General features: G+C 44.0%; 1 protein-coding gene across 1 annotated transcript in view; it reads right to left on the bottom strand.

The window, feature by feature from the left end:
- The window catches only part of kiaa1549la (KIAA1549-like a), a 378,638-nt gene that overhangs the window by 105,273 nt on the left and 256,034 nt on the right, over positions 1 to 17,331 (bottom strand). Inside the window, exon 11 of the mRNA XM_067994216.1 lies at positions 16,207 to 16,370. Coding sequence (XP_067850317.1) covers positions 16,207 to 16,370 — 164 coding nt within the window. The remainder of the gene's footprint in view (positions 1 to 16,206; positions 16,371 to 17,331) is intronic.

The following is a 17,331-nucleotide window of genomic DNA, read 5'->3' as shown; positions in this document are numbered from 1 at the left end:
CTGTGTGATTTGCACATAAATAACAATGAGCACCATCAGCCTCACCATCATTTTGACCGCAAATTCTGGGCCAATATCACTGACAGTCATTTCTAGGCTTTCATTTTTTCCCTGAAAAACATTACTACATATGCAACTGTAATTGAATAGTGTAACTTTAAGACATTACTAGTTAATATTGACCCACAACGTTACTCTGTGAATCCATATCAGACAAATGCAGAATGGATCACTGACTCTTAAATTATTTATTTCTGATCAACGCTGCAACTAGGAACATAGGAACAGGATTAGGCCATTCAGCCCCTCGTGCCTGCTCCGCCATTTGATAAGATCATGGCTGATCTGTGATCTAACTCCATATACCTGCCTTTGGCCCATATCCCTTAATAACTTTGGTTGCCAAAAAGCTATCTATCTCACATTTAAATTTAGCAATTGAGCTAGCATCAGTTGCTGTTTGCGGAACAGAGTTCCAAACTTCGACAATCCTTTCTGTGTAGAAATGTTTTCTAATCTCACTCCTGAAAGGTCTGGCTCTAATTTTTAGACTGTGCCCCCTACTCCTAGAATCCCCAACCAGCGGACATAGTTTCTCTCTATCCACCCTATCTGTTCCCCTTAATATCTTATAAACTTTGATCAGATCACCCCTTAACCTTCGAAACTCCAGAGAATACAACCCCAATTTGTGTAATCTCTCCTCGTAACTTAACCCTTGAAGTCCGGGTATCATTCTAGTAAACCTACGCTGCACTCCCTCCAAGGCCAATATGTCCTTCCGAAGGTGCGGTGCCCAGAACTGCTCACAGTACTCCAGGTGCGATCTAATCAGGGTTTTGTATAGCTGCAGCATAACGTCTGCCCCCTTGTAATTAGTAAAGCCCAGATGGACAAACCCTCGTTGCTGAATGAATGTGTAACTGCTGGTGTTTTTTATTTGGTATCCTTAAGTAGGCCATTACAGAGACACATAGAGGTATTAATGAATAATACAACTTGAGCAAACAATATTTGATTTTTGAAGTCTTGTTAATGAGCCATAAATTTGAATGAGCGCTTGATCAGAATAAGCAACACGTAGGGGTGAACTGTAACCTTTCTTAACGATAATCTTATATAAAGTGACATCTGCTCTTATAAAGAATCATTTTGCCTGTGGCATGGCCACCGTAACGGTCTGAAATTTGTACCATAGCACTCAGATATTCTCTATTCCTCGCCCCCCCTCACCTGCAATTTATTGCTTTGCTCTCCTGAAGCACCAACTCCTGCAAAATTCCACTCTTACAACTTACTTTAGGTCCTGTTTCATTCTGACTTCATGCTGTATCCATGGCCTCGCCCCCTCCCTATCTCTGTAACCTCCTCCAGTCCTACAACCTTCCGAGAACTCAGTATTCTTCCAATTCTGGCCTCTTGCAGATCCCCAATTTTCTTCGTTCCACCATTGGCGGCCGTGCCTTCAGCTGCCTGGTTCCTAAACTCTCGAATTCTCTCCCTAAACCTCTCCACCTCTCTCTCCTCCTTTAAGACGCTCCTCAAAACCTACCTCTTTGACCAAGCTTTTGGTCACCTGTTCTAATACTTCCTTATGTAGCTCGGTGTCAAATTATACCTGATAATGCTCCTGTGAATATTTTACGATGTTAAAGGCGTTATATAAATGCAAGTTGTTGTTGCTGTACACCATCTTTGGTCAAGGCCACAGATCACAAAGCCGTGCCCAAACCTCTGTGAATCCCGCTGCGCTCCATTTGATTGAAAGTGTACAGGAATAGCCGGAATGACTGGCTGCCAAGATTTTTCCTTCCTCTAGTGGTTATGGTTCGAGACTAACAACCCAGCAGTTGAGGGTTCAAATCCCAGCATCGCGATTGGACATTTTTTTTTATTATTCGTTCACGGGATGTGGGCGTCGCTGGCGAGGCCAGCATTTATTGCCCATCCCTAATTGCCCTCGAGAATGTGGTGGTGAGCCGCCTTCTTGAACCGCTGCAGTCCGTGTGGTGACGGTTCTCCCACAGTGCTGTTAGGAAGGGAGTTCCAGGATTTTGACCCAGCGACAATGAAGGAACGGCGATATATTTCCAAGTCGGGATGGTGTGTGACTTGGAGGAGAACGTGCAGGTGGTGTTGTTCCCATGCGCCTGCTGCTCTTGTCCTTCTAGGTGGTAGAGGTCGCGGGTTTGGGAGGTGCTGTCGAAGAAGCCTTGGCGAGTTGCTGCAGTGCATCCTGTGGATGGTGCCCACTGCAGCCACAGTGCGCCGGTGGTGAAGGGAGTGAATGTTCAGGGTGGTGGATAGGGTGCCAATCAAGCGGGCTGCTTTATCTTGGATGGTGTCGAGCTTCTTGAGTGTTGTTGGAGCTGCACTCATCCAGGCAAGTGGAGAGTATTCCATCACACTCCTGACTTGTGCCTTGTAGATGGTGGAAAGGCTATGGGGAGTCAGGAGGTGAGTCACTCGCCGCAGAATACCCAGCCTCTGACCTGCTCTCGTAGCCACAGTATTTATATGGCTGGTCCAGTTCAGTTTCTGGTCAATGGTGACACCCAGGATGTTGATGGTGGGGGATTCGGCGATGGTAATGCCGTTGAATGTCAAGGGGAGGTGGTTAGACTCTCTCTTGTTGGAGATGGTCATTGCCTGGCACTTATCTGGCGCGAATGTTACTTGCCACTTATGAGCCCAAGCCTGGATGTTGTCTAGGTCTTGTTGCATGCGGGCTCGGACTGCTTCATTATCTGAGGGGTTGCGAATGGAACTGAACACTGTGCAGTCATCAGCGAACATCCCCATTTCTGACCTTATGATGGAGGGAAGGTCATTGATGACGCAGCTGAAGATGGTTGGGCCAAGGACACTGCCCTGAGGAACTCCTGCAGCAATGCACTGGGGCTGAGATGATTGGCCTCCAACAACCACTACCATCTTCCTTTGTGCTAGGTATGACTCCAGCCACTGGAGAGTTTTCCCCCTGATTCCCATGGACTTCAATTTTACTAGGGCTCCTTGGTGCCACACTCGGTCAAATGCTGCCTTGATGTCAAGGGCAGTCACTCTCACCTCACCTCTGGAATTCAGCTCTTTTGTCCATGTTTGGACCAAGGCTGTAATGAGGTCTGGAGCCGAGTGGTCCTGGCGGAACCCAAACTGAGCATCGGTGAGCAGGTTATTGGTGAGTAAGTGCCGCTTGATAGCACTGTCGACGACACCTTCCATCACTTTGCTGATGATTGAGAGTAGACTGATGGGGCGGTAATTGGCCGGATTGGATTTGTCCTGCTTTTTGTGGACAGGACATACCTGGGCAATTTTCCACATTGTCGGGTAGATGCCAGTGTTGTAGCTGTATTGGAACAGCTTGGCTAGAGGCGCAGCTAGTTCTGGAGCACAAGTCTTCAGTACTACAGCTAGGATGTTGTCGGGGCCCATAGCCTTTGCTGTATCCAGTGCACTCAGCCGTTTCTTGATATCACGTGGAGTGAATCGAATTGGCCGAAGACTGGCTTCCGTGATGGTGGGGATATCGGGAGGAGGCTGAGATGGATCATCCACTCGGCACTTCTGGCTGAAGATGGTTGCAAACGTTTCAGCCTTGTCTTTTGCACTCACGTGCTGGACTCCGCCATCATTGAGAATGGGGATGTTTGCAGAGCCTCCTCCTCCCGTTAGTTGTTTAATTGTCCACCACCATTCACGACTGGATGTGGCAGGACTGCAGAGCTTTGATCTGATCCGTTGGTTGTGGAATCGCTTAGCTCTGTCTATAGCATGTTGCTTCCGCTGTTTAGCATGCATGTAGTCCTGAGTTGTAGCTTCACCAGGTTGGTACCTCATTTTTAGGTACGCCTGGTGCTGCTCCTGGCATGCTCTTCTACACTCCTCATTGAACCAGGGTTGATCCCCTGGCTTGTTGGTAATGGTAGAGTGAGGAATATGCCGGGCCATGACGTTACAGATTGTGGTGGAATACAATTCTGCTGCTGCTGATGGCCCACAGCGCCTCATGGATGCCCAATTTTGAGCTGCTAGATCCGTTCTGAATCTATCGCATTTAGCACGGTGGTAGTGCCACACAACACGTTGGATGGTGTCCTCAGTGCGAAGACGGGACTTCATCTCCACAAGGACTGTGCGGTGGTCACTCCTACCAATACTGTCATGGACAGATGCATTTGCGACAGGTAGATTGGTGAGGACGAGGTCAAGTAAGTTTTTCCCTCGTGTTGGTTCGCTCACCACCTGCCGCAGGCCCAGTCTAGCAGCTATGTCCTTCAGGACTCGGCCAGCTCGGTCAGTAGTGGTGCTACCGAGCCACTCTTGGTGATGGACATTGAAGTCCCCCACCCAGAGTACATTCTGTTCCCTTGCTACCCTCAGTGCTTCCTCCAGAGACTACCAGTCACTGTTGCTCGATCAAAATCTCAAAATTCTTCACCAAGCACCATCCCCACAAGGACTGCAGTGGTTCAAGAAGAGGGCCTATTGCCACTCTATCAGGACAAGAGTCCACTTGGGACATAAGAACAGGAGTAGACCATTCAGCCCATCAAGGTTGTTCTTCCATTCAATTAGATCATGGCTGATCTGTATCTTAACTTCATTTACCTGCCTTGGTTCCGTAACCCTTAATACCCTTGCCTAACAAAAATCCATCAATCTTAGTTTTGAAATTTGCAATTGACCCCCAGCCTCAACAGCTTTTTTGAGGAATGAGAGTTCCATATTTCCACTAACCTTTGTGCGAAGAAGTGCTTCCTGACATCACCCCCGAATGGCCTAGCTCTAATTTTAAGGCTATGCCCCCTTGTTCACCTTGACACCCCCACCAGAGGAAATAGCAGAGCAGGCTCGAGGGGCTGTATGGCCTACTCCTGCTCCTCTTTCTTATGTTTCTCTCGATCTACTCTACCAGCTCCATTAATTATCTGAAACACCTAGGATGTCACTTCCTCAAAAAAGTTAAGAAGATTAGTAGGGCAGGTTCTCCCTCTTTTGATTCCATGTTGGCTGGTGTAATTTGATGGTATTGATGTGATGCTGCTGGGGCTACAGTTTCCTGAGTCTGTTCCGTCATCCATTTTGAAAATGAGCATCAAATTTTCCTGTTTCTAATCTAACAGGATCTTCCCAGTGTCACTGACTCTCCACAAAGATTGTTCACATTGAACAGATTGGCCATGATCTAAATTGAATGGCGAAACAGGCTCGAGGGGATGAATGGACAATTCTTGCTCCTATGTTCCCAAAATCTCATCCTTTGACTCTCTTCATTCTTTAACAAATACCACTTATCCCTGGGGACTTATTTATGTTGATCTCCATCTGATGTATGTAAAAATTGTTAATTCTACTTGGATTATCACAAATTATGAAGTGTCTGTTGTTCACGTTTCCCCTTGTAAACTGGAGGAAGTAATCACTTAAAAAATGAACTGCTGATACTTATTCTCAGTTTCCCTCATTAGCATCTCACTTTTTCTCTGACTGTTCTCTTAATACTTAAAATAATTTTTTAGTGTTATATTTTGGATCTATAACATTGCTCATTTCTTGGTTCCTCTTTTCTCTCTCACCAACCTTTTAACATCACTGTGTAATAAAAAAATCTGCTTTCCTCCCACATCTGAATGCTTGTGTGTTATGTCAGTACCCAAGACAATGAAGAAACTTGAAGAAAGGAAAGGGGAAGATTAACCAGATTAAAGAGGACGATCGTAACTTTAAGTATCAGCCTTGGCTCAGTGGGTAGCACTTTTGCCTCTAAGTCAGAAGGTCATGGGTTCAAGTCCCACTCCAGAGACTTGAGTACATAATCCAGGCTGACACTCCCAGTGCCAGTACTGAGGGAGCGCTGCGAGGTGCCGTCTTTCGCATAAGATGTTAAACCTCTCAGGTGGACATAAAACAACCATGGTACTATTTTGAAGAAGAGCAGGGGAGTTCTCCCCCGGTGACCTGGCCAATATTTATCCCTCAACCAACATCACGGAAAAAGCAGATTATCTGGTCATTATCTCATTGCTGTTTGTGGAACCTTGCTGTGCGCAAATTGGCTGCCGTGCTTCCTACATTACAACAGTGACTACACTTCAAAAAAAACTACTTTGTTGGCTGTAAAGCTATTGGGGATGTAGTGAGGTCGTGAAAGGTGCTATATAAATGCATGTTCTTTTGTTCTTTATACTACTTCAAGATTACCGATTATTTGCTGGAAAAACACTTGTATTCCACTTGCAGTCCGTCTGTCTCAGCACTATAATAGACATAGCAGCCTGCAAGTATATCCATGCAATAAATTAAGAGAAAAAGTAGGTTAACAGGAAATATGAAAACCATTAAACAGAAGTGCTACAAATCACTGCCAAGGCATGAAAAATATTTTCTTTTGCAATTACACTGAATGTGTTTTTTCTTCAATTTTATATTAAAAATGAATTATTCAGTGGTATCTCAGTGATTTCAAGATATATTATTCTGTTGATAGAGGTTCTGAAGTCAGTTACTTAGCCACTGAAGTGCGGAGAGATGTTTAATTCTATTGTTTAAGAATAGTTCTCTTTGTAACTGAAAAGCAAGGTGCTTCCACGGTGGGTAAATGGAGTTGAGATACAGATCAACCATGATCTAATTGAATAGCGGAACAAGCTCGAGGGGCAGAATGGCCTCCTCCTGTTCCTATGTTACTACACTATGAGATAGGTGCTGACAGCTCCCTCTACCCTGAGATTTAATAAAGTGCAAACACAATGTTCTCCATCTAATAACCTGGCTTGGATATATCAAAATTTGCTTATTTATGTCAGTCAAATTTGAGTGACAGTCAAGCACACATTCCCGATAACCATCTAAAGCTCTACTGTTAGAGTTACTTATCTGCTCTGTGTTTAAATGCTTAAACATTATTCCTGGAAAATGCTCAGCGGGTCGGGCAGCGTTTGCGGAGAGAGAAACAGAGTTGTTTCAGGTCGATGACCTTTCGTCGGAACACTACTAGTGAAAGGTCGTTGACCTGAAACGTTAACTCTTGCTTCTCTCTCCGCAGATACATCCTGACCTGCTGAGTGTTTCCCAGCAGTTTTTCTATTTCATTTCAGATTTCCAGCATTCGAAGTATTTTGCTTTTGTGTAAATATTATTCCTTTTATTTTTGGCATATCTGCGTTTCCTCTTCTGCTCACACCATCTCATATTTCCCTCTATTCCCAGGATCGGTGCCATCCATCCATCAACTCCCACATGCCTCAGCTTTAAGATGAGGAATGTGTCTGGAGCTGAGTAGGAATGGCTAACATTCCAACTGGACCTTTCCGACACTCACAATGAACGTATCAAGAGTATCTTCTTTGACTTTGACTTTCGACCTTTCCCTCCTCCTTTAAGACGCTCCTTAAAACCTACCTCTTTGACCAAGCTTTTGGTCACCTGTCCTAATATCTCCTTGCGTAGCTCGGTATCAAATTTTGTTTGATAATCACTCCTGTGAAGCATCGTGAGATGTTTTACTACATTAAAAGTGTTATATAAATGCAAGTAATTATTGTTGTTATAAAACAAGTTGATGCCCACACTACAACTTGCACTGGCTGTGATTTACACACAAGATTATTTCAATCGCTAATCCTGCTCCTGTACACATCTTAAAAATAACTCATTTTTTGTTGTCAACCTCTACAGATTTTTTTGTCCAATGAACAATTATTTATCGTTGGGGAATTTAACAAACAGCATTTATATAGAGGTCGACTGACATGGTTACATTTTATTTTAATTTATTAAAATGAAGAAACAGCAAAATTCCTACCTCAGCCACAGACCTCCATTAATCTCCCGTTGCCTCGGCAAAATTAATAAACCACAGCTCCAACAACACTAGACCCTGAGGGCACTTGCCTTCCACTAGAAACATCTAAATTCGATTTTTATGGAGAATGAACCCGCAGTGCATTTAAAAGAATTAAGTGTGGACGCTACTCATTCTTGCATTCGGCCACGAAAACATTTCATAAGAACATAAGAAATAGGAGCAGGAGTAGGCCAATCGGCCCCTCGAGCCCTGCTCCGCCATTCAATAAAATTATGGCTGATCTGATCCAAATCTCAAATCTAAATTCATGTCCAATTTCCTGCCCGCTCCCCGTAACCCCTAATTCCCGTTACTTCAAGGAAACTGTCGATTTCTGTTTTAAATTTATTTAATGATGTAGCTTCCACAGCTTCCTGGGGCAGCAAATTCCACAGACCTACTACCCTCTGAGTGAAGAAGTTTCTCCTCATCTCAGTTTTGAAAGAGCAGCCTCTTATTCTAAGATTATGCCCCCTCGTTCTAGTTTCACCCATCCTTGGGAACATCCTTACCGCATCCACCCGATCAAGCCCCTTCACAATCTTATATGTTTCAATAAGATTGCCTCTCATTCTTCTGAACTCCAATGAGTAGAGTCCCAATCTACTTAACCTCTCCTCATATGTCCGCCCCCTCATCCCCGGGATTAACCGAGTGAACCTTCTTTGTACTGCCTCGAGAGCAAGTATGTCTTTTCTTAAGTATGGACACCAAAACTGTATGCAGTATTCCAGGTGCGGTCTCACCAATACCTCCCTGTTTTTATATTCTATCCCCCGAGCAATAAAAGCCAACATTCCGTTGGCCTTCTTGATCACCTGCTGCACCTGCATACTAACTTTTTGATCTTGCACTAGGACCCCCAGATCCCTTTGTACTGCAGTACTTTCCAGTTTCTCGCCATTAAGATAATAACTTGCTCTCTGATTTTTCCTGCCAAAGTGCATAACCTCACATTTTCCAATATTGTATTGCATCTGCCAAATCTCCGCCCACTCACCCAGCCTGTCTATATCCCCTTGTAGGTTTTTTATGTCCTCCTCACTCTCCACTTTCCCTCCCATCTTTGTATCATCTGCAAACTTTGATACGTTACACTCGGTCCCCTCCTCCAAATTGTTAATATGGATTGTAAAGAGTTGGGGACCCAGCACCGACCCCTGCGGAACACCACTGGCTACTGGTTGCCAGTCCGAGAATGAACCATTTATCCCAACTCTCTGCTTCCTGTTAGATAACCAATCCTCCACCCATGCCAGAATATTACCCCCAATCCAGTGATTCTTTATCTTGAGCAATAATCTTTTATGTGGCACCTTGTCGAATGCCTTCTGGAAGTCTAAATACACTACGTCCACTCGTTCCCCTTTATCCATCCTGTACGTTATGTCCTCAAAGAACTCAAGCAAATTTGTCAGACATGACTTCCCCTTCGTAAAGCCATGCTGACTTTGTCCTATTAAATTATGTTTATCCAAATGTTCCGCTACTGTCTCCTTAATAATGGACTCCAAAATTTTACCCACCACAGATGTTAGGCGAACTGGTCTATAATTTCCAGCCTTCTGCCTACTACCCTTTTTAAAGAAGGGTGTTACATTAGCAGTTTTCCAATCTGCCGGGACCTTTGCCGAGTCCAGAGAATTTTGGAAAATTATTACCAAAGCATCCACAATCCCTACTGCCACTTCCCTCAAGACCCTAGGATGTAAGCCATCAGGTCCAGGGGATTTATCTGCCTTGAGTCCCATTAATTTACTGAGTACCAATTCCTTAGTGATTGTAATCGTATTTAGCTCCTCCCCCCGTAGAGTCCCCTGTTTGTCCAGTGTTGGGATATTCTTAGTGTCCTCTACCGTAAAGACAGAAACAAAATATTTGTTCAGCATTTTTGCCATCTCCATGTTTCCCACCATTAATTTCCCGGTCTCATCCTCTAAGGGACCTACGTTTGCCTTAGCCACCCTTTTTCTTTTTATATAACTGTCGAAACTCTTGCTATCTGTTTTTATATTTTTTGCTAATTTATTTTCATAATCTATCTTCCCTTTCTTAATCAGTCCTTTCGTTACTTTTTGCTGTCTTTTGAAGACTTCCCAATCTTCTATCCTCCCACTAAGTTTGGCTATCTTATATGTCCTTGTTTTTAGTCGGATACTATCCTTAATTTCTTTCCTTAGCCACGGATGGCTGTCATTTCTTTTACACCCTTTTTTCCTCAGTGGAATATATTTCTTTTGAAAGTTGTAAAATAACTCCTTGAATGAACACCACTGCTCATGTACCGTCTTACCCTTTAATCTATTTTCCCAGTCCACTTTAATCAATTCCGTTCTCATACCATCATAGTCTCCTTTATTCAAGCTCAGTACGCTTGTTTGAGAACCAACCTTCTCACCCTCTAATTGGATATGGAATGTAACCATGTTATGGTCACTCATTCCAAGGGGATTACAATCGATAGGATTGCAGCCATTATACATTTTTATAAAATGTGATATTAAAATGCCTAAGTCGTCATTGTTAAAATTATCACCTAGAATTGCTGCCCGGGTTCCCTGATTCGCCGTAACTTTGGCGGAATCCCTGGAGAGACAGCCATTTACACTGTTACAAAGACACAGCTGGAGATCGGGGAAAGGGTAGACAAGGGTAATGCAGTGGATGTGATGTATTTGAATTTTCAAAAGGCCTTCAATCGTAGACTCATGACTAAGGTCAGAGCATGTGGAGTCAGGGGACAGGCAGCAGAATGGATAGCAAGCTGGCGACAAACAGAAAACAGAGAGTAGGGGTTAAAGGTAGTTACTCAGACTGGCAAAAGGTGGGAAGTGGTGTTCCACAAGGATCGGTGCTGTTGTTCACTATTTACATAAATGATTTGGACTCGGGAATCAGAAGTACAATTTCAAAATTTGCGTAAGACACCAAATTGGGGTTCATAGTTAATACAGAGAAGGACATCGACAAAATACAGGAAGACATTAATAAACTTGCAGAATGGGTGTGTAATTGACAAATGAATTTCAATATAAATAAGTGTGAGGTATTACATTTTGGTCGGAAAAATAAGGGGGCCACATACTGCTTGGAAAATAAGAGTCTAAATGGGGTAGAAGGGCAAAGGCATCTGCGGGTACAGATACACAAATCACTAAAAGTAGCAACACAGGTTAATATGGCCATAAAGAAAACAAACCAAGCACTGGGGTTCATTTCTGGAGGGATAGACCGCACTTGGACTATTGTGAACAGTTCTGGTCTCCAGGTTATAAAAAGGATATAGAGGCACAGAAGAAGGTGCAAAAAAGATTTACTAGGATGATACCAGAACTGAGTGATTATACCTATCAGGAAAGATTGAACAGGCTGGGGCTCTTTTCTCTATAAAAGAGAAGAGTGAGGGGTGACCTGATAGAAGTCTTTAAGATTATGAAAAGGTTTGATAGGGTAGACGTCGAGAAGATTCGATGTTTCCACTTGTTAATTGTGGTTTATATCAATTAGTGTTAATTGTATTCATGTGGTGGGTATCAATTGGGGACTCTCTTGTATCCACTTATAGGAGGGAGCTTATCCAGAGGCTGCACAATGTGCAAGGGTGATCTGTGTGAATGAAAGCTTGGAAGCAACTGAAGACCAGGCTCCAGTATTCCATCCTTCACCACCTGGCTATCTGACTTTTCACACCACATGCGGGGGAGACCAGAACTAGTGCCATAAATAGAAGGTAGTCACTAATAAATCCAATAGGGAATGCAGAAGAAACTTCTTTACCCAGAGAGTGGTTAAAATGTGGAACTCGCTACCACAACGAATGGTTGAGGCGATTAGCATAGATTCATTTAAGGGGAAGCTAGATAAACAAATGAGGGAGAAAGGAATAGAATCATAGAATCATAGAAAATAGGAGCAAGAGTAGGCCATTTGGCTCTTCAGGCCTGCTCCGCCATTCAAAATGATCATGGCTGATCATCTAACTCAGTACCCTGTTCCCGCTTTTTCCCCATATCCCTTGATCCCTTTAGCATTAAGAAATATATCTATCTCCTTCTTGAATATATTTAATGACTTGGCCTCCACTGCCTTCTGTGGTAGAGAATTCCACAGGTTCACCACCCTCTGAGTGAAGAAATGTCTCCTCATCTCGGTTCTAAATGGCATACCCCATATCCTGAGACTGTGACCCCTGGTTCTGGATTCCCCAGCCATCGGGAACATCCTCCCTGCATCTAGTCTGTTTAGTCCTGTTAGGATTTTAGAATTTTATAACTTCTATAGAAGGATATGCTGATAGGGTAAGATAAAGTCGGGAGGGAGGATGCTCGTGTGGAGCATAAACACTGGCATAGACCAGTTGGGCTGAATGGCCTGTTTCTGTGCTGTACATTCTATGTAGTTCCCCGTGGAAATTCTAGGAACATAGGAACAGGATTGGCCATTTAGCCCCTCGAGCCTGATCCACCATTCAATGAGATCATGGCTGATCTGTGACCTCACTCCATATACCCGCCTTAGCCCCGTATCCCTTAATATCTTTGGTTAACAAAAATCTATCAATCTCAGATTTAAAATTAACAATTGAGCTAGCATCAACTGCCGTTTGCGGAAGAGAGTTCCAAACTTCTACCACCCTTTGTGTGTAGAAGTGTTTACTAACTCACTCCTGACACTAATTTTTAGGCTATGTCCCCTGGTCCTAGACTCCCCAACCAGCGGAAATAGTTTATCTCTATCTACCCTATCAGTTCCCCTTAATATCGTGAAAACTTCGATCAAATCACCCCTTAATCTTCTAAATTCCAGGGAATTCAACCCTAGTTTGTGTAAACTCTCCTCATAATTTAACCCTTGGCGTCCAGGTATCATTGTAGTAAATCTACACTGCACTCCCTCCAAGGCCAATATATCCTTCCTAGGGTGCGGTGCCCAGAACTGAACCCAGTACTCCAGGTGTGGTCTAACCAGGGCTTTGTATAGTTGTAGCATAACTTCTACCTCCTTGTATTCTAGTCCTCTAGATATAAAGGCCAGAATTCCATTAGCTTTTTTGATTATTTTCTGTACCTGTCCATGACATTTTCATGACCTATGTACATGGACCCCTCCCAATTTTCTTTGGATCTCCACTGTTTTCACCGTTTAGAAAGTACTCTGATCTATCCTTTTTAGGTCCAAATTGATCTCACACTTGCCTATATTGAAATCCATTTGCCACAGTTTTGCCCATTCACTTAATCTATTAATATCTCTCTGTAATTTTATGCTTCCATCTACACTGCTTACATTGCTGCCTATCTTTGTTTCATCAGCAAAATTGGATATGTGGCTCTCTATCCAGTCATCCAAGTCGTTAATAAATACAGTGAATAGTTGAGGCCCCAACTAGTCACATCCTGCCAATTTGAGTACCTGCCCATTATCTCTACTCTCTGTCTCCTGCCGCTCAGCCATTTTCCTAACCAGATCAATAATTTGCTCTCAATTCCATGAGCTTCAACTTTAGCTAACAGTCTCTTATGAGGGACTTTATCGAATGCCTTCTGGAAGTCCATATAAACAACATCCACAGACATTCCTATAAGTGTATCATTATGTGCTTACCACACTCCCTACATTACACAGAGACTAGACTACCCACAACCAACATCACTAAAACTGATTATCTGGTCATTAATTACATTGCTGTTTGTGGGACCTTGTTGTGCGCAAATTGGCTGCTTCATTTCCTACATTACAACAATGATATCACTTCATCGACTGTAAAACACTTTGGCTCCTCCTGAGGTCGTGAAAGGTGCTATGGAAATGCAAGTTTTTCTTATTACTTTTCCTTTCATGGAAAAACAACACCTGCCCAGAAAGATAACACCGAATAATAAAACCAAAAAGAAAATCACTATTAAAAGCAATACTCAGTATGGGTGCCCTATAAATTTCAATAACCCCAGAAAGTCAACTGTTACTTGGCAATCAATTGTTTAAAATACAGCCGTTAAACAGAGACAATAAGGGATGACGGAGTGAATTACAACACTGGAGTGTAGCAATAAGGATGACTGAGAGTTAATTAAAATGCTGTAATCTAATAATAATGAGTGACTGGGAAAGAATCTCAATGTTGTGCTCGATCCAAGTTCAAATGCCATTATGGACCAAGGGTTGGTAATGCGGTCCCAATGTAGTAATAGACACAGCAGGGGCTAGAGGTGGACCCTGCAAGATAATGCAAGGTCAACTAATTTAAATATTTTGACCATGCTCCCAGTACCTAGTAATGTCTTGACAAGACAGTGGGAGTGCTCAGAGGACGGGGGTGTGAATTCTGGCATCAGCAGCTCTCAAAGGGTTGCTTCTGTTTATAGCCAAAAGTGGTTGGAGGAGGAAGGGTCCCATTCTGTATTGGGTATTGGAGGTCCTGTTGCAAAAGGTGCCTTAGTAACACGGAGACCCAGGAAAATGAGGTGAGATCGCCCCCACCTCAACAACAACCCTCATTTATATAGCATCTTTAACATAGTGAAACCTCCCAAGACGCTTCAGGAGTGTAATCAAACAAAATTTGACACTGAGCCACATAAGGAAATATTAGGACAGGTGGCCAAAAGCTTGGTCAAAGAGGTAGGTTTTAAGGAGCGTCTTAAAGGAGGAGAGAGAGGTAGAGAGGTGGAGAATTAGGGAGGGAATTCCAGAGCTTGGAACCTAGGCAGCTGAAGGTATGGCCGCCAATGGTGGAGCGATGAAAATCAGGGATGCGCAAGGGGCCAGAATTGGAGGAGCGCAGAGATCTCAGAGGGTTGTAGGGCTGGAGGAGGTTTCAGAGATAGGGAGGGGTGAGGACATGGAGAGTTTTGAACACAAGGATGAGAATTTTAAAAACGAGGCGTTCCCGGACTGAGAGCCAATGTCGGTCACCGAGCACAGGAGTGAAGGGTGAACGGGACTTGGTGCGAGTTAGGATACGGGCAGCAGAGTTTTGGATGAGCTCAAGCTTATGGAGGGTGCAAGGTGGGAGGCCGGCCAGGAGAGCATTGGGATAGTCAATGGTCTTGGCAGCGCTTGTCCACAACCCCACCCCCACCCCACAAGAAACCAGCAAATAAACTTACCCCAGGTGTAAAGCAGAGGAAAATCACGCCCGTATAAAATTCGCAACCAAACAGCACCATGTATTCTCAACAGATGCATTAATTATATTTTGTGTACTCTCTATTATCTGCATTTGCAATATTCAATACGTGTTACACACCAATAAGATATGATTGAATGCATTAGCAGCTCCACAAAGGACTTTACACAATATTTATCACTGCACACTTTTAATTTGCTTAATCTATTAAACTAATATGACCATTTGTTCCTTTCATGATAATACCACGCAAAATCAAATGTGAACCGAACTAATGTAGGGACGACATTAATTCCCTTACTACACACTTAAAAACCTGCGTCACACAATTCTTCAAAATGATCCCTGGGCTTTCCAGCAATCACACACTTCAGCTTTGTAACTTCCTCAATTAATTTTTCTAACTTCAGCTTGACCACAGTGAGATGTAATGCTGCACTATTGATATCTGAAGCCAATGTTCCCAATTCATGAAATGTTGGCAGCAACAAGACACTGTACTGAGCTCCCTAAGTATCTGACAGCCTTGCAATCCACAAACGTCCTGGAAGAGCTTGATGGGGAATGTTTTAGACATACTGCTCATTTCTGTAAAATCAGGTGTCAACTGTGGCACTGGGCAGCACCTCTCACCTCTGAGTCAGAAGGTCGTGGGTTCAAGTCCCACTCCAGAGACGTGAGCACACAGTCTAGGCCGACACTCCCAGTGCAGTACCGAGGGAGGTGCTGCACTGTCGGAGGTGCCATCTTTCGGATGAGATGTTAAACTGAGGGCTCATCTCCGGTGGACATGAAAGATCTGATGACACTATTCAAAGAAGAGCAGGGGAGTTCTCCTGGGTGTCCTGGCCAATGTTTATCCCTCAACCAACATCAATAAAAACAGATTATCTGGTCATTATCACATTGCTGTTTGTGGGATCTTGCCATTGCTACTCCTGCTCAGGTCAGATCTCCCAAATCGAAGTGTCTCGGGACATCTTGCCACATTTAAGATGCTGTATAAAAGCCAGTCGTTGCCTTAACTTTTAAAAAAAAGATGAAATTCCACTTTAATTCTAAAAACTACCAAATTCTTACTTTGTGCAGTGGAATCAGACAAACCAAATTAACAAATAGTTACCAGCACAGAACTCATTGCTGCAGCTGATGTCGGGGTCGGCAAGTTTAGGGAAGGAGTTAGTTGGCATTGATCTAACAGCACGAGGCTGTCGCTGCTGCTCACCTTTGCTCTCTGGTGAAGGTTGGACATGGTCTCGGATTTAAACTCGCTCTTGTTTTTCCTGCACAACACGGTAGAAATGATGATGATGATAACGGTTACCACGCCGACGGGGGCCAGCACCGCGGCGATGATCCACAAATTGTTTGGCGGGTTTTTCACAACAGCTGCACGAAGAACAGAAGGATTAGAGACGATCGCCAGCACCTCAAACGACAAAAACCTCCACCAGTATTTCTGTCCTAACAATATTGCTCCTTTTGAAACTATGGGCTCAATTTTAGCCCCCAAGACTGGGTAGGTTGGGGGCGGGGGGAGCAGACAAAATCGATGTTTTTGGGAGCGAGCAGACATCCCAGCTGGAACCTGCCCATTTTTGAATTAGGCTCAGGTAAATCTGTGTGCGTTTGCCCAACAGTCACCAGGAAGTCCCGCCCCCCACTTAAATCCAGCGGGCCAATACTTAAAGGGGCAGTGTACCTCACTGAGGTACTTAAGGTACTTTATATTTTGTGCATTGGACACTTAAAATGAATTTAAACTTACATGGGCCGCTTTCCCATCTCTTCCGATTCACGCCTGGTGAAAGCAGGTGGGAAGGGCCGGATAAATGAAAAATATACTAAACAAATGAAATAAAATGAAATTTTCCATTGTAAAAAAAATTAAGAAACGTACCTTAAAAATGATGTTGCCTGGACCCCCCACCCCCACCGACCTCCAATGTCTCCCCGTCCCCCAATCCTTGTCTCCCCCCCACTCCGATCTCTCCCGGCCCACGATCTTTGTTTCCCCCCACAACTCCGATCTCCGATTTTCCCCCCGCCCCGATCATTGCCCAGCCCCCCCCCCCGCACCCCATCTCTCTCCCATCGGCCAGTGAGGTCTCTCTATCTCTCTTTCTCCTCCCCTCGACCCCCACTCGGATGAATATGGCCTATCAATCGGGCTGGTTGCCGGGCGCGAAACCCGGAAGAGGCATTGATTGGCCTTATTAAGGTTGCAATCTACCGTTTACTTCCCTTCCGGGTTTTGCACCCAAAAATCCTCCCCGCCGCCCGCCCAGGTCTCCTCCTATGTTTTAAAAGTAGTGGTGGGTAGGTGGTAAATAGGGATTGCAATCTTCCT

This window comes from Heptranchias perlo, chromosome 12, assembly GCF_035084215.1.
Source record: "Heptranchias perlo isolate sHepPer1 chromosome 12, sHepPer1.hap1, whole genome shotgun sequence".
Taxonomy (NCBI): domain Eukaryota; kingdom Metazoa; phylum Chordata; class Chondrichthyes; order Hexanchiformes; family Hexanchidae; genus Heptranchias; species Heptranchias perlo.
This window is presented reverse-complemented; position numbering and strand designations above follow the sequence as displayed.